This window comes from Morone saxatilis, unplaced genomic scaffold (genome assembly GCF_004916995.1).
Source record: "Morone saxatilis isolate NCDOM2014 unplaced genomic scaffold, NCSU_SB_2.0 Contig9, whole genome shotgun sequence".
In the NCBI taxonomy this organism is placed as follows: domain Eukaryota; kingdom Metazoa; phylum Chordata; class Actinopteri; family Moronidae; genus Morone; species Morone saxatilis.
This window is the reverse complement of record NW_023340268.1, coordinates 17,955,244-17,974,159: the sequence shown is the minus strand read 5'-3', so window position 1 is coordinate 17,974,159 and position 18,916 is coordinate 17,955,244. Positions and strand designations below refer to the sequence as shown.

Below are 18,916 nucleotides of genomic sequence, written 5' to 3'. Positions count from 1 at the left end.
GAGAGAGAGAGAGAGAGACATTAGCTGTGGCTGCACGTTGCACTCTGCAGCACTTGCGCACGCCTTTTACGCTCCGCTCACCTCTCCGCGTAGTAAAGCCTCTCCACGCCGCCGCTCCGTCACCAGTCTGCCGGTGGTCTGAGGGCCATCGCTAGCTCCACCGACAACGAGCACGGTATCTAAAACCACCACCACCACCAACCCCTCCCCTGTCCTCCTCCTCCTCCTCCTCCTCTGGCTGTGGTTGCGCTTCTGCTGCTGCAGCGTCCAAGTTCAGGTGAGCCTCGTCGCCTGGCACAACAAGTCCCCCTCTCCGGCTCCATCCCGTTAAATGGGATGTTATAAATGGGCCGCGCAGGATGTGATGCCTCGCTAGAAGAAGCAGGAGGATGGCTAAACCAGGCTTGTCTGCGGCGGTGCTGCTGCTCCTGCTGGGCGTCCTGTCGGTGTCCTCCGTTAATGCCGGTGAGTTTTACCACAGGTTGACGGGCGATCATCACGAGTAAACAGGGGGGTGATGCACTGGCTGAACGAACAACACACGCTGCTGTGTTAGTATGTGTGGACCAGAGCTGTCTTGTGTGATGCAGTACATTACAGTGTAGCGGATCCCTTTGGATAAGCACCATGGCATGACACATTGTTATGGATGTGCCAGCATCAACATTTGCATCAGCCAGGTAGGAGCAATAAGCATTGTAATCCCAAAAATGGCTGACACAAGTTAGTCTCACACTGTGTCTAGACTTAGGCAGATATGGTGCTTTATAAGACAAGTTTGCCTTTCCCACTTTGGGGGATATTTCTAGACACAAGTGTTATTTTGAAACAAGAAAGATCATCTTTGTTGTACTTGTGGTTGGTTTAAAAAAAAAGTTCTTGAATTTAAGGGGAGTACACTGGCAAAAACTGCATTTAATGTATGAAAATAAGGTTTAAAACTCCACCAAAGATTACATAAGTGTTAGAAACAGCTGAAAGAGCTGAAACAAGTAGCTGATTAATCCATTAGTCAATCTTGGTCAGAAAATTACTCTGCAATAATTTTGATAATGGATTCATTCTAATTCTAACAAAAACAAATTGCTGGTTCCAGCTTGACAAATGTGAGGATTTTCTGCATTTCTTTGTCTTATCTTATATCTTATGATATATTAGAATATCTTTGGCTTTTGGACTGTTGGTTAGACAAAACAAAACATTTGAAGACGTCTACTAAGACTTTTTCTGGCATTTTATTGACAAACAGATTTCTCGATTAATCAAGACAGTAATGGCTAGATTACTTTAATCGATAGCGAAAAGAAGTGTTTGCAGGGTGCAAACGACAGGGGAGCCGGGGCTACTTGGCTCCTCCTAATAAGACATGAGCTCGCCTGAAAACATGATCTGTGAAATGTATCTAAAATGCTGAGGCTGAGGAATTCCTATTCAAAGCCCTACATACAGCATGGATTTAATCATCATATATTATGCATGTTGGATATAGTACCTCATCTATCCTTCATGATATTGCATATTTTTAACCTGCAGCGGATTACATTGAAGAAGAACATTCATCTCAAGCGTAAGATCTTGGTTACATTGTGTCCCGATGATAAGCTCAGAGATGGCAGACAGTCCTTTGAAAAGCTGAAATCTTGGCGATAAGATCATGTGGGATTTATCTCAGCCTCCAGAGATCTGATATTTGGCTTCCTGAGGCTGGAGATGAATGCTGTTTTAAGAGGGAGTTTTGTGATTCTGCAGCCAGCTTTTAGCTCTTTGGCTGCAAACGGCTTAAGAATGGATGTGAATCCCTTTCTGCTACTGTATTGTTTCCGTGTGAGTGCTGGAAGATAAACAGTGGGAAAACAGCTAGTCAAACAGGGAGGCATGGCAATGTATCACACACAGACTTTAACACACATCAACTACTCTGCATCAACAAACACACACAGAGCCAAACAGAGAGTTTTTTCTGCTGTGTTGTGGTGATTGTGTTAGCATTGGACAGAGAAACAGAGAGTACATTCTCCTTCCTGTAATACCATTATTTGACTCCGAACAAGTCGGAGGCAGGGTGTTCAATATTTGCAGAGGTGTGAGACAATGTGACAATCTAATTAGCAAAAAGTGAGAGACTGCAGTCACTGCTCGTAATCTGGCGGGTAAACAGAGAGAAAGAATAATCGGATCACACAGACATTTTAAATAGAGTGGAGAAGGTAATGCTTGGACATAAAAGATACATACAAACATACAGAGCAGCAAAGTATGGAAGCAAGACTATTCTAAATGATGTAATAGCACGTTTTTTGTACAAATAAAAAGGAGCATTTATTGCATGCATTGGTTAATGTTAGTGAACCTTATATAGAGATGTGTGTGTATTTATCAGGCAGGCTTGTTGTTCGCTTTGTTAGCACAAAATGGAGGAAACTTGTGAGCCACGCAGAATTCATTTTGGATTCTTGACAATAATGGAGAGATTGCGTTTTAAACATGCAGCTTTGGAGGCACCACATGGTAGTTTAGGGATAAGCTATATAGTTTAGTTTAGCTTCAGCACTTTGGTCAACTTTGGTTGTTTTAAAGTGCTTAACAAATAAAGTTGGATTGGATTGGATTGGATTTAATAACTGATAATTACTGACTGGACATGCTCAGAACTGTCTTTCTCCAAGAGCATTCCCCCAAGAAGTTAAGCATTTTTAAAAATGGCTGCTGCTGCCACCTACAGCTGACAGGTAGGAAGCAGGTTCTTCGGTGAACAACCCAAAAGTCCACTGTATGTACAATGAAAATTACTGAAATTACCAAAGACGTCTACATATTTGGACAATTTACCATCATCTGAAGTCTGGTGGAAATGTTTTCCCAGGCCCAGTTTTTCTTCTGGTTGTCCCTAAAAGCAGTTACCGCCGTCCTTGCTTGCTCTTGTTTCTGACCCACGATGCCCACCCCCTACTGTTTGATAGGTCAAAGCCAGGGGTTACTGCCAGATGTTCAGCATTGTGAACTTTGGGTGGCAGAGCAACATCTGTGCATATACATGTGGTCAGCAATCGCTTTAATACCCTTACTGCCGCCATCCAAACCACTTCCCCTCTGCCGCCTTTTCCCCATTGAAATGACTGGAGGTGTGAAATTATTATCCATCATCCTAATGTTTTCTGTATAAGTGATTATAAGTATAAGTGATTTTTGGCCACTTGGGTGCGTGTCCACTTTCACATATTAGTAGTCATCCACTGTTGATATAAACATTTTGATTATAGCTGGTTTAAGACACAATAGTCCAGCATTTACAAGGAAAGATTCAATTGTGGCAGCACATGCAAATTATATGGAATAGTAGTTTTGTTAGGAGAGGAAAAAAAACATTTAAATGAACTGGAATTGGTATATGTGCTTGTCCATTGGCAGTATTTACTGCACAGAACAGAATAAATAAAATGTATTGCTAATCCTGTGTGTGTGTGTGTGTGTGTGTGTGTGTGTGTGTTCTAGTGCAGTGTCAAGGTCTGACTCTGACGTTGCTCTCACAAGTCTGGCTCATGGGAAATATAGCCCTGACTCTGATCATAGAAGACCTTGAGTTGCTCTCAGCTCACACACAAACACACACACGCCCTACCACTCTGGCCTCCCGTTACAGTTAAAGAGGAAAGAAAGTTAAGCAAGACTATAATTATAATAATAATCCATTATAGTTAATCTCCTGATCAACAGACATTGGACACCGAATTCTAGGATGTGAGTTTTTTTAGCTCAAACATTCAAATCAATTGGCAGTATAACAGAGGAAATACATCCTGGTGAGTCAGACTTTAATGAGATGCGCGTGGGAGAAAGAAGAGAGAAAAGAGAGAAGAAGGTAAAGATGTGTTTGCGCGTGTGTGTGTGAGAGAGAGAGAAATACCAAGACGAAGACAGATGAGAAAGAGAGGCTTTTCAAGGGAAACACCAAGAGATCTGTGTGGTTAATTAGGCCTGGTATTAATGAAAGCAGAAACATTAATTTGTAGGTGGAGAAGAGAAGAATTTAGGGAAGGTGGGGCGAGGGAGCAAGAGAAGAAAGAGTTCAAAGAGTGAGAGAGAGCAATGGAGATGGGAGTATGTGCGTTCAGGTCTACAATGCAGCATCTATTATATGTATTACAAGTTGTACCGACTCAATATTCATGACCTGTCTCTTCTAATTTGTTTTCTGTGGCCACGCTGCATGTGCGTGTGTGTCAGACGCCATGCTGTCAGCTCCGCTCAATGTGACCATCAGAGAGATTGAGGTCAACTCCGCCGTGGTCACATGGGAAATCTTGGAAGGGGACCCCGTTATCGGATTCGCCATTACCCAACAGGTACCTTTATGTGTTTCTGAGAGGGCGAGAACTTTGGACGTAGTTTAGAAGTTTTTGTAAAGGAGGGAGAGACACATGAAGCAAAAGAAAGGACCTCAGGTGAAAGAGACAGGTGCATGCCGGTGAATCTAAAAACAACAGGAAGTAATTTACAGTTTGTTCTGCTCAACATCGGGTTCAACAGATGCAGCAGTGGCTGTGACACACAGCTCGTTGGGGATATTAAGGTACCTCAAAACCTTAGCGCCTGAATTCTGCAATCAGCTTCACAAAATGACACTCTCTTTCTGAGTCATAAACACACATACATTATACATACATTGTTAGATTCAGTTTGACTTATATCCATCACCAATAAATGTCCGTAAATCTGTTTAATAATCTTAGAGAAATTATGTTGCTTATAACTCCAAAACTTGCCCAAGAATCCCCACATTTTTAAGTTTTCTTCAGTAATCCAATGATAGTTGTGTGTACATCCACAGATACACTGCCAACAGTAAATGCTAATTTGGCATACTGGTAATGTTGCAATTCAGCAAAATGTAAACATACAGGCTATAAAAAACAGGGTTGAAGTTGTTGATATAGCGCAGGAGGCGGTGCTCTGTTCATGCTCAGTGGCGCATGAAGCCAAAAAAAAGCCACTTCCCACTGCGAAGAAATTACCCGGATGAATACATACACCACAGTGAGACTTCTGCTGGCTGGTGTCCGGATTATCCCTCTGTTCACTTAACAGGAGGATAAATCAAGATTCTTCTGAATCTTCTAGACTTTTAAAATGTTATCCAAAAAATAATAATGATCCACCGTTCTACAGCCGCTTATTTCACAATGTAGCCTTATTCTTTTTGGGCCAGCGTGCATCACAGTGCTGTAATTACAGCGACTATGTCAAATTGGCTTCAAAGCCCGGTGCACTTCCTGGGGGCTTGATCCATGGCAGTATTCCTGTATATCTCTCAAAGTGTTATGGGTACTGGAGTTCCAAAACTCAGAGGATGATTATTCCTCAAGTAGAAGTAAGACCAATAATAATAATAGTAGTGAAAAAAGCCATTAATATTAACTTATCAATATATAATATAATCAATATGTGTGGATGTCACTAAGGTTGGGAATGTCCCATTGATCTGTTTTTTGTTTTGGTTTTGCATCCAATTAGCTTTATTAGATGCACTTTCAGATGTACATTTAGTCTGTGTGCTGTTTAAATAGGTTAAGTAAATCCTTCTTTAATTGCCCGGTAAATAAAAAAACCCCAAGGAGAGTTATTCTTGATCCAGCACAAACCAATTGACCTGAGCAAGCAGTCCTAGCTGGATAATAAGGTACATTTCAAGCAGAGCGCACATGGCCAGAGAAGCACTCTGTTTCTTTAAGCTTAATTACACTGCAGGAAAACCACTTGGAGGCTTTATTTCAGCTTTTTTCCCAACTGTTAACCAAGAGAGACTCCTATGCTTTCACACCATATCAGCCCTACCCAGGGGGCAGTTTGTTGAATTTTCACAAAAGGGATAGTCAGCAGGAAAATCTGACCAACAGAAATTTGCGTTTGATAAAGAATGCAAGGAAATTTTGCGAATAAGTAGAAAACTCTTTTTTTGCCTTTGCCATTGTTCTCCCTTGCCTTAAGGGAGAACAATGAAGCCGAACTTGTAAGTTTAGTTAAAGTGATACAGGGTATTGATTGCATATATTGTAACTTTGGGGACAATGTTATCTTGAAATTACAATAACATTTTTATGTCAAAGAAATTAAAAAGAGTAACATTTAGAATCAAACCCCACTCTTAATCTCTGGTTACAAAGTATCAAGCGGTTGTCTGATGCATCAGTTTAACCCCGAGCTGTGACTTCCCTGCTGAGATGGTGCCAAAGAAAAGAGAATTTCCCTACGGGGATCAATAAAGTATCACATTACATCGAGCCACCTGGCCTCTGCTTTTCTCTTCCTCGCTTGTCTGCAGAAGAAGGATGTACGCATGCTGAGGTTCATCCAGGAAGTGAACACCACCACGCGCTCCTGTGCATTGTGGGATCTGGATGAGGACACGGAGTACATCGTTCATGTTCAGAGCATCAGCATGGGAGGCAGCAGCCCCCCCAGTGAGCCGGTCCTCTTCCGAACGCCCAAAGAGTCAGAGAAGATGGCGTCCAAGAGCCCAGGTGAGGGACCATAAAACATTATTATTCGTTATCCTTCTAGTGTCAAACTCTGCACATACATCATTCTGCACAGTGAAGGGGGACTTGAAGAATACAATTTACAGTACGAATGCAATTACTTTAGAGCAAGCACTGGTACTGGTGCTTAGTAAGTAGTTTATTTGTCCCTGATTCTATCTTCATTTACAGTTTCTGGAAGCTCAGAATGCAAACTACTGTGATCAGTGTCCTCTTGGTTCCATGGGGACATAAAAGATGTGTGCAAAAACCCTTAAAGTGATGTTTTCCATTGCAAAATTTCATGCATTTTTTAGTGGAAGCTGTCAAAAGCCAAAACCGACTGACAAACGCGACGAGCCTGACACAAACAGTATGAGTTTTCCCTTCTGCACAGCACATGCTGCAAACACATACACAGGCAGATGGATTATTAAAACCCAATACATGCAAGAGCACAAACGACAAACAACGTAATTATAAATCTGACGTACTTCTCTTCTGATGTTTTTCCCTTGCTGACACACACAAACCTACATGCACAGATTTTAATAGCAGCTTTTAACCAGAGGCAGTCACTAGTCAGAGTACTAATGTTCTGTTTGTGTTTTCATGCTTCATCATGACAACGAAAATGGTTATTTGAAAATGTAATACACATAAAGAGAAAGAAATTGCTGTCTTTGTGAGAACCGCTCCCCACCTCCCATACAATGTATTGTTCTAATTCTCAAATGCAGAGGCTGCTGTTATCTGGAGCAGCTTGCAGTACTTCCAATTTTATCATGTCCGACCCAGTTACAGTGCCGAGAGCAGCTGCTTCAGAGGGACACCGCAAATGCTAAATGCTCATCACCAGCAAGGTGATAAGAGTGGAAACGGGGGACATGAGGGAGCAGTGTATTCCCTTGAAACACCCTGTGTGGGAGCATGTCGAGGTCCTTGGGGGCAGCTTGGGTGGTTCAAGTGTGATAACCACTACAAAATAACATTAACACTAACAAAGCATTTTGTCTTTTCTGCAGTATTTAAGTGACATTTCAGGCACTAAGTGGCCATTTTTCCTCCAAATGACCATTTGTCTTGTTCCTACTCTTGGCAAGTTTTCTGTTCTCACACAACACTGCGACAGTAGCAGACTGACCATAAAAATTCTTAACAAAGATTGAAACAATGGGCCTTTGATTTCAGTCAGAGGTAGACAAAAGTAGGCTTCTCATTTTATCGGCTGAAATGACAACTGTAGCTGCTGTGTTGTTATAAATCCCACTGCTTTTCTTGGATAGCATTCAAGTGTTAGGAATCCTCAGGGGCCCATGCTCACACGAATGGGATAAGTTTGCCTTCAGTCCTCATGCTGGAAAGCTTTCTGCCAGAAAGGATGTGGTTAATGTTGTGAAAGGGCCTATTCTGGATGATCTTTTCATAAACCTAACCAAGTATTTCTGTTAACTAAACCTATGCAAACTGCTCTTTCAAGCTCTTTAAACTGCGTCACCTGTAGGACTGCAACTACTGATTATTTAAGATAAGAAGGATAAAAGATAGACGTTATTGATCCCACTCAGGAAAATGCATTACGAATATAGATTAATCTGATGATTTTCTCTATTAGTCGAATAGTTGTTTGGCCCATAAAATGTAAATAAATGGTGAAAAATGTTAATCTTGTTTTGTCCATAACCCAAAGATCAATTTATTGTCAGAGAACTAAAAAAGCAGAAATTATTCACATTTAAGAAGCTGAAATCAGAGAATTTGGGTTTTTTTTTTCAGAATCACGACGATTAATCCATCATCAAAATACTTGACGATTAATTTAATAATTGACAACTGCTCAATTAATTAAATTAATTTCTTGATAAGAAAAGCAGTGAGATTCATAATTACACGTAGATTGCCAGATTTAATTCACTGTGGCTAGCTAGCATTAGCTGCATTAGCTGGCTTAAACCAAGAACTTTCTAAATATGTGCACTTGATGGCCACATGCCACTATGTTAAAATGACTAAAGCTGCACGCCCCGTGCAAAAAGTCAGCATCCTCACCAGATGATGATATGTGCAAGACATGAAAATAAAGAAACAGCAGTCTTCATGTATTGCAGTGTAGAGCAGCGAGCTAGCTAGTCCTAGTTATACAGTAGGTATGAAAATGAAAATTGGAAGATCAGACTCTAACATAGGATATAACCATTTTTGGCTGCTTCGTTTACATACTTGGGTCATATGTTTTCACTTTTAATATTGCAAGAGGCTTCCATGCAGTGGCGACAACACACTGGATGTTCTAATCATGAACAGGGTTTTTTTTATTGTAACCTTTATCCACACAAACTAATGTAGTTAGTTAATGACAATGTGCTCACTGGCGTTAGAAGTCATGCTACTGTATATGGTGAGCTACTTAGCCTGACATGCTAATGATAGCTGCTTATGTTAGAACAGACACACATTGACATAACACATTGTATAATCAATTCATTACACCTGTGATCTTGTGTTTTTAGTTTTGGAAAGGCTTTGGATGAAACTGATCAGATTACAAAAAGTCCCAGCTTCACAAATTAGACATCACCAAGTCACAGTTCAGCACTCAATTGGGAGCAACTTGATTAATAAAAAATCTTGTATCAAGTTAATGTATTAGAGGAAAATTCAAAATATTGACAGTATTAGACAGAAATATTTGTCACAATATATGTTGCGGTGTAGGTGAGGTCGTGTGACATAGGCATTTAGTGGGACCGTTTGTCTTGATGTTGAGGGGCTGACTCGTTTAGTTTGCTCCGACTTTGATGGAAGTTCCCTGTGTGTGTGTGTGTGTGTGTGTGTGTGTGTGTATGTGTGTTTATGGAAACATTCATTAGCTGTCCTGATTAAATCTCCCAGCCATTACTGCTCTCCTCCCCTTCTAAGCAGGTATTAATCAGCCTGACACCATTTAGTATCTGCAGGCGCAACACAACACACAATCTGTGTGTGTTTCTGTCTGTTTGTCTGTTAGTCTTTCTTTGTATCCCTGTTTCTGCAGCTTACATCCAATTACATCAAAATATTGCAAAAATCCTGGATGCACTGAATTTTTCATAATGTAGTACAATCTTTGGTGGCTAGTGTTGAGATATAATGTTTAATGTTGGTTATTACATTATACAAGGAGCTGCAAAAGCTTTCTACATCAATCTTATACAGCAGCACAACATTACAGAGCCTCCTAACTGTCAGAACTGTTTCAACTGTTAATTTATCTCTGACAGTGGTGCAGCAGCAGCCTGCTTCACATTTACACACATTTCCCCAGTACAACCACACCGTTCTGTTCTTCCTAGTAGTCTTTAAAACAAAAGCTTTAAAAGGTCCCGTGTGTAGGATTTAGTGGCATCTAATGATGTGATTGCAGATGGGAACTCACCCGCTTCACCCTCCCTTTCTAAGCATAAGAGGGTAACCATAGTGGCTGTGAAACACACAAAAAAAGTGATCAGCCCTGTCTAGAGCCAGTGTTTGTTTTGTCCATTCTGGGCTACTGTACAAACATGGTGGACTCCATGGAAGGCGACCTGCGGCGTCTGTAAATAAAAATGGCTCTTTCTGAGGTAATGAACACAACGATTCTTATTTTCAGGTGATTACACACTAATATAAACATATTGACGAATATGATATGCTGTTTCTGCCAATAGATCCTCCTGAATGTTACACACTGGACCTTTAAGTTGTGAATGGTGGAGGCATGTAGGCCTACTTATGTGAATGAGACAGGCCACACTGAACTGCTAGATTATTTTTATGGCTTGATGTTTTACATTTAATGAAGAGTTCCAATTACAACCACAGTATACACACTTGTGAATAGTAGTAGACACACAAGTCAACAGTGATCTAATAATTTGATTATAGCCTAATTAAAGCTACTTCGATTATTGTATCTGCCATGTACAGTAATCAGGTTATGTGGCTTTTATCAAGGCCTAACTTGATTAACAGACCAACCGCTTTACCTGTCAGTTTTTGAAATTGCTCTCTTTTTATCAATACAGCTTTGTGTAATTTCTTTCAATATTTTGATTCTGCATACAGGGTTAAAGGTCACAGAACTGAAAGCAAAGTGGTGTGTTTGTCAAACAATGGGCAAGGTACTTGAAAAATGAAATTAATTACACATTACTCATGACTCTGAAAGAAATGACATTACTAATTACTTGCTGATTACAGGAATTACATTCCTCATTACTTTTACTTTTGTTGTTGTTTGTCAGCCCTGCTTTGTCAAAGTTGCCACTAAACCACTCCAAATCCGCCACCCACGTCATACCTCTTTGTTAGAAATGGAAAATGAGAGCTGTACCGGTAGAGTCCGGTAGAGCTGGCCTTGTACCAAGTCCTTGCTGCAGCGGCCATGGGTTCAACTCCGACCTGTGGCCCTGTAATAAGTGTCATCCCCTCTCTCTATTCGAAATGGTACTCCACAAACCAATGGGTGTCACGATAGAGTTTCACTAAACTCCTGTCTTACGCTTTAACTATTGACTATGGAACACAACTCAAAGCTCATATAATATCACATATTAATATAATATACAGAGAGATGTAGACCTCAACTTTCAGCTTAATGTCGTACCCAACACAGGCATATCTGATTCAGAGAACTGTCCATCTGAGGTTTGCCCTCGAACGGGAACACGTAACCTGCCATTACCAACTTTATAAGAGCAACCTCCCCTCTGTGAAGCCTGAGGCCTCAGCTTTGGCTCCGATGAATCACCATGGCAACAAGAGACCTGAGAGCAAGCTGGACCACAGCAGCACCACCACCCTCGACTCATCCAGACGCTGAAACAGGATAGTGACCGCCGCCAACCCTGTGGGTTCTTAAGGCTTCCTCCTCCTTTGCAAACCCTTTAAAATGCAACCAAAGACAGCTGAGTGATGTCTTGATGCCATCCCTTTGATATTATACAGTGCTATGCCAAGGAAACCACCCCCTGGCTGCAACAGGGAGCCAGTTAGACCAGGGGAAAGGTGTGGTAGCACGAGACCTGCTGTTGGCAACAGAGAGCGAGAGGTTCTAGTCCAGGCTGTGTTCAAACCTCTAACCCTGTGATTGGTGTTGTGCTGCAGCTGCCAGAATCCCGTCAGCAAGAGAAACACAGTGAATGATTGGGTTTGGATCCAGCTCTCTCTGTCTCTGTGGACCTCTGCTCTCACTTAGCTTTAATTACACTGACCAGAGTGGAGAATTTACACCAGGCAGCCTCTCTGCTCTCCTGTCGCCCTGTTTTATTCTTTTTATCTTTCCCTGCAGAGGTTCAGAGTGATGGCAATTTCACATCTTCTCTCTGGGACAATGAATCGCAGTGTCCTCAGCGGCACATTGTTGACTCTTTGTGTGTGTGTGTGTGTGTGTGTGTGTTTTCTCTTTCCAGACGAGGTGACAATGGAGGAGTTTGGTCACGCTGCCCAGCTGAGGGCTGGAGAACTCATCATCATTGTAGTGGTGCTCATCATGTGGGCAGGTAATGTTCCTTTTCAGCAACGCACATTTATCACTGCAGGAATTGGGGGTCTTTGGGGCAAATAAGCTCTCTGACTGAGGTTCAATTAGGAGACAAACAGTCTGGTGGAAGTGTCATATCTCTGTGATCACTATTTTGTGCCCTGCAGGGCTTTTGGGATGATGGGATGCTGGCCAAAAAACATTTTTGGTGATCAGAACACACTGAGCTTTAAGATCTTTAAACCCATCCAGATATACAGATAGAATGTATCTCAGTTTGAGATTCAGGATCAGATTACGTTTTTTTCCCAATCAATCAAATTCTTCAAATAATTTTGTTTAAAGGCATACTACAGGATTTTCCTAAAAACAATGTTTAGTGTAGACTCCTACAAACATAATCCCTCGCAGTCTCGACATCTGACACACTAGAAGTGTGTGGCAGTGTCTGTATTTGCAGAGATCATGCTCTCTGCCTGTATTTTCTTATTGTGTTGTGTCAGGGACGTTTCTGGGAGTCAACATTTGGGCAGCTCACAGTGTGTGACGTACCAGGTTGCACCGCTGTCTCTGTCTATTTCTCTCCATTGCTCCTGGTCTGTGTTTTAGATGCAGATCGAGCTGCGGGTCTGTGTGTCAGTGCCTGTTTGACTGAGGGCGGACAGGTTGAAGCTACGCTTCAGTGGCATTCTCACAAAATCTAGAAATATGGCACCTGCCTGCAGGGTTGTGTGGAGGTGTTTATTTGTGCTTTATAATGCAACCGCTTTGAAACAATCATCAAATAACATTTTATTCCTCGGACTTACTGCCTTGATCTTGCTAATGTCACTCCCTCTCCTCATTCATTCTCTATGCTGCTTGACCAAAGGTACTTTCTGGCTCCGTCGAGCCAGGGAGCAAGGGCCAACTTTGAATGGTGCGTGTACAAACACCAACGGGCAAATCCTGCATAGTATGCCTTAAACTTTATTGTCCCCAGATGGTCATTTGTCTTGCAGCCAGGTGAAACAGAACATAAACACAAACCTGATGAGATACATAAAATAAATTCATATACATAAAACATTCCTTATCCAAATAGAGGGTCTAAGGATAGAGGATGTTGTCTACTTAAAAGTTTACTTTTCTGCTAATACAGTATAAAAAAATTATGAAAAGAAATGTATTCTGCTAACTGGTTCATTCCTGGTTAATAAGGATACTTTCTGTTTTTTCTGTTGTTTCAAACTACAAGACTGTAGCTGCTTCCTATTTAAGCCTCCTAGTCATTAGCTCTGTGTTGCAATTATCCTTTTGTGCATCTCAGCACTGTTTTACAGTTGCACGTAGCTATAAATATTCCTTCCGAACCCACAACCCCAAGTGTAATGAGATACAAATATGGCCCAAATACCTATCATGGCATATACAGTAACAGCAAAATCTCACCAATTACCCGTGAGAGGACGAGAGGATGAGAGAGACAGAGGGAGATTCAAAGAGGGTTAGAGAGGGAGCAGTGAGGGAAAAGAGTGAAAAACGGAGCTATGGAATCTCAAGAAGAGGAAAAAAGGAGGGCAGAATGGTGGAAAAAAACGGAAAGTGGAGGAGGCGAATTGTGTTTTTCAGCTTTTAATTGGGCCTATGGGGCACGCTGGGGGATATCACAGTGAGATATCCCATCTTGGCCTTTGGTTTTGCAGTCATCAGATGAGCAGAGGCTGACATAAGCATAACAGCCAAGACTGAAGCCTGTTCAGGCCAGATTCCTCTTGCCTGAACCCTCCACGCGCTCCTCCACCATCATGAATTATTCTCTCTCTTCTTTTTTGTGCTTGTTCTCTATCTCTCTCTCTCTCTGCATCTATCTCCCCTCTGCCATGTTTTTAATCTTTCTGACTGAAGGCAGGCTTAACATAGCTATCTTATCATCAAGTTCATATCTCCTTCTGGCTGTTTCACTGTATTCATGTTTCTCTAACTTCAGTTTGGTCAGCGTTACTGATACATCAAAAGACAACTGGATAAATCTGTTATTGAAAGAAATGTGTTGCTGTGTATTAATGTTTCAAGGTGTATATGGCTTAAAACCAAATTCAAAAGAGTGAATAACAAATAGGCATTATAGAGGTTGAATATAACATATATATACAACATTGTAGAGGCTTTAATTACTTCTTTTCGGCTTGATTCAGGAGCAGATTAATGCAAATTCAGGATGCTGTTAAAATTGGCAAAACAATTTCCACTCAATGCCCTCTTACTCGCATTGTTCTGGGGCTTTTGGTAATATCACATGGTCCAGATGAAGTTTGCTCAGTTGTCATGGAAGTGAACCTTTTGTTCATGTTATAAGTTCAAACAAAAAGATTACATTTGAAAATATGTGATTAATTCAGGCAGGATACAGCCAAATGAAATTGTATTACTAATCCTTTAAGGAAAAATTTGACATCTTTGGATATATGCTTATTCACTTTATTTTTTAAGAGTTATTAAGAGTTAGATGAGGAAATCTTAAATCTGAAGCTAGAGGCAGGTTGTGTAGCTTAGCTTAGCATAAAGACTGGAAACAGAGTGACACAGCTGGCTCTGTCCAGAGGTAAAATAATCTACCAGCACTTTTAAAGCACACTAAAACAGTGTTTTTACTAAGAACGGTATTTAAGTGGTAAATGGACTGCATTTATGTAGTGCTTTTCTACCTTAACAGACAAAGTGATACAATTCTGCCTCTCATTCACTCATTCACACACTGATGGCATTGCGAGGCACTGGCCTTGGGGTTTGTAAAGATAAATAAATACAATAAACTGTATGTCAATACACATATCTAATAACATTTCCTAAACTAACCCAGACATGACATGACATAATATCATGTGACACAATGACATCAAGCGAAACACTAAAACCATTACCAGCTCCAGGGTTCCAGCTCTAATAACGGATCTTGAATTTTATCAAACGTTATTATTCTAACAAATAATTTTGTTGTCTGTTTGTCTCCCAGGGGTGATCGCCCTGTTTTGTCGTCAGTATGACATCATCAAAGACAACGAGCCCAACAACAACAAGGACAAAGCCAAGAACTCCTCAGAGTGCAGTACTCCAGAGCACCCACAGGGGGGGCTACTGCGCAGCAACGTCTAAGACCAGCCCTGCATAGCCTTGTGCAATAACCAATTCCTCGAACCTCAGGAAAGGTGAGGAACAGCAAATATTAATTGAATGTCATCTGCAAAAAAACCCATCTTATGTGATACATATAAATCATTTTGGTTCTATATTTATTTCTATTTTTCTTCCTTGATCCATTTTTTTTTATTATGCTTCTGCAACAAATTGTTCACATAACTATTTAAGTTTCAGCTTATCCTAAAGCAACCATCTTTTCATTTATTTATGGTTTACTCTCTGATACCCTATAACAGTTGACCAATTGATCATTCGCCAACCTGTCCCCTAAAATTGGGTTCAATCGTAGCTTAAAACACAACTAGACGCAGCAGGTCTCTGTCTGAAATCAAGAACCCATTGTTTAAAAAACGACTAATGTTTTAACTGTGTTGCAGTTTCTCTAGTGCTAAAAAGGGAAACTTAAAGGTCCAGTGTGTAACATTTCAAATCGTTGTGTTTTTGTTACCTTACAATGAGTTGTTTATCTACAGAGGGAACGGGTCCTCTTCCACAGAGTCTGCCAACTAGGCCGTTTTTTCACATTTTTCATAAGTTTTGCCACCATTGTTTCTCCTATACGCTTGAAGGAGAGGGTAAGGTGAGCGGGATTCAATTGGTTGCAATCTGCAACCTCACCACTAGACACCATTAAATCCTAAACACTGGACCTAAAACAGGTGTAGCAACAGTATTTATGGGGTCCAGGCATTTAGCAAACGGCCAATTAGAAATAATAAAAAAGGGAAGACATGACAAAATAAGACCTAAGAAACAAGTTTGGCAAATAACACAAAACACTACCATGACTATAGATTTCTGAGCTAGTAAGTACTTTTGTTTCGACTCTTTGAAATATCTGTCACTTTGTCTCTCATCAAGCACAGTACATTTGTTTCTTCCAGACCCTGAGACCAACAGAAAGCCATTCCCAGACACCATTGTACTGAGGAACCGATAAACCATTACAGAAACTCTTCTCTACACAATGAAGAACTCTTCAAAAATAATGGACACAAATCTGAACTTGCAGAAAGGCTGCAAATGGTTGAACAGGAAACCGAAGAGGACAAAACTACATTTATCTTTGTTGTGACCAAAAGTGAACTGTAGCCTGCTTTGAGTGGACAGCAAATATATGTCTGTCAGTCAAAGCACTGGAGGGGGCGTGATTTCTTCTTGACAAGAACTGCTTGATTCATATGTTCTGGTTACTCTTCCGTCAGTGGCATCGAATCCCAGAAGCGGATCATCAAACATGAATGTCTGAGTGTTTTTTTTTTCAACTTAAGGTTTGTATCACTGGTCAGAGGTGGCAGAAATGTGGGTTGCCTCGTAAGAATAGCTGGTCCTTCTGGTCCAGGTATCAGTCAGCACACAACTAAACAAGCTAAGCTCTGTTTTAAACCAAGGACTTTCTCTTTTTCTATCTCTCCATCCACGTATCTTCCTTTCTGTCTTTATTACACCCCTCTGTGTAGCAGCGCATCCTTCTACCTGTCTATCTGTGTTGGTGTCTCTCTAATAATAACATTGCCGTTTGGCGCTCCTCCTATTGTGATTGTTTGAGCCCTCACAATCCCAATCTTGAGCACGGTATCATTTTGTTATTGGGTCAAAAATATAGCACACTGGGTCTTGTCTCCTGCCTTTCTCTCTCTGTGTGTCATCAGTTAAATGATGCATCTGTTTTTCTCTCTCCTCTCTGAACTGGAACCTTAACGCCCTTGTCAGTTCAGGGATAAAATCTGACACATTTTTTAGAGCGCCCCATATTTTACTTATACGAGTTGGATGACACTGTCTGAATACAGCCATGATTCAGACAAAGTTCAAGAATTGACCAGGCAGTCTCTCATCACAGTGGTGTCTCAGTCCAAATAAAAATTTTACAACTTTGAAATTCAGAAGTTAACTTCAGTGTCAAACTTTTAAAAGAATGGCATGGCTAGAAAATGACTGATTTACGTTTAAATTGAGGTTTATTGTTCATCACTGCATATTCAGCACCATATGCTACCTGTGGTCTGCAACAGGATGTGCAGGGAATAAAGATTGCGATATGCAGGGTATTATTCCTAATGAAATGTATATATGGGCAAAGTTTGGCTGGGTTTTCTCTCTGGTTTGGCTGAACACCAGCAGTGATGGCAGGCTGAAGAGGCACACAGATGATCCACTCAGCTGTGTGGCTGAACCCTGTTTTGAAATGTAAACCATTTTCTCTCAGACCCCCTTTGCAACTATCATTAACACACATCATAAGTGATCTAGGACTGTAATGGGATAGAGAAAAAAAAAGCATAAAGGTCTGATGTAAAAAAAGACCTATTGCCAACACTATGTAGGGAGTAAGCTACAATTAAAGCACGAATATATAATCCACAAAATAATCCAGGTACATTGCACGGCAGTGTATACAAATTAAATACAGCATGCGTCTCCCTCATAAATCCTTGAAAGGTTTATGTCCAAATTCATTGCAAAGGTCCACCTAAGATAAAACGGGGAGACTCCCTGTTTTACCTGGGGTGGACCGTAATTCTTCAAGCTAATCCACGTATGCAGTATGGTGCTTGCCATTGTGTGGGACAGTCATTGGAAGAGTTTTAACTAACTAAGTATTTTTTAACTAACTTAAGTATCCTTACTAACTATATTATATAGTCATTTAAAAAGTTCAAACATTCACTGGTTGCATTTGTGTTTGTTTACTGTTGGTCAGACAGCAATTTGGATGGCATTTGTCAAAGTTTTGAAATTTTATAGGTAAAATAAACAATTTAAGGGCAATATTCTATATTTTCCTTTTTGACAAAAAATCTAATGAAAAGACCAAAAACAATGAATTGATCTAATTTAAATGACAAGTGTTTTCTATGTAGCCGAAGTCTGATATGTAGCTCATGTTCCTTTCTTTCTACAATGGACATTAGTAGCACTGTAGTTCATTTTGAGTCAATCCCACAGCATCCTGTTGCTGTAAAAACTTAACAGTGCACCAAATGTGTATTATTCCACAGCTGAAAATAGTCCCCAACAAATGAACTATTTACTCCTGTTTAACTAAAATTTTTTAAACTAGAAAAATATTTGTGAGCTGGTTTAAAATAATTATATTTTCAATAGGAAGAAATAGGCTTATGAGTAAAACTGATTTTCTAGGGAAGTTAGAACTTATTCAGAGAAGGACTAACAGATTGTGGGTTTTGGGCTTTTCATAGGATTTGTTGACAAAAAGAAAAATATAGAATAACGGCACCCTAATCCTTAAACACAAAAACAAAAAAGGGAAATCATTATTATTTGCAGCCCTAGTTTCTAAGCACACTCGGACACCTTTCTTATAAAAGAAGAATTCATAGCATACATATTCATAACCTTCCCATTTATGTAGTTACCACTTCATCAAGGGTTTTATGTGAAGGAGCAAAGGACTTATCAAGCTAAAGATAAAGCTTCATTATCTTCTTTGTGGCTTCCTGTTCAATTATGATGTGCTATCCATATAATTGCAAATATATTTGACTCCAACCCTTGAATACTGACGCTTACCAGTTGAGTTCACTAAAAAGTCAGACATAAAAACCCTTCGAAGCTGAACTCAGCAGAGTTGCTGCCATATTAGAGATAATAAGTGAATGTCTGAATGCCTCGCTGGTTGAGATGACTGCTAATCAGCACCACACACACACACACACACACACACACACACACACACACGCTGAATTAAAATACTGCC

At 40.5% G+C, this 18,916-nt stretch overlaps 1 protein-coding gene across 1 annotated transcript; it reads left to right on the top strand.

The window, feature by feature from the left end:
• The first annotated feature begins 128 nt into the window (after window positions 1–128).
• fndc5b (fibronectin type III domain containing 5b) lies at window positions 129–15,197 on the top strand. The gene is made up of 5 exons (XM_035681669.1): window positions 129–465; window positions 4,225–4,343; window positions 6,320–6,518; window positions 11,945–12,034; window positions 15,011–15,197. Exons 1-5 carry the CDS (start codon window positions 390–392, stop codon window positions 15,148–15,150), a joined length of 624 nt encoding a protein of 207 aa, XP_035537562.1. The 5' UTR covers window positions 129–389; the 3' UTR covers window positions 15,151–15,197.
• Window positions 15,198–18,916: the final 3,719 nt, after the last annotated feature.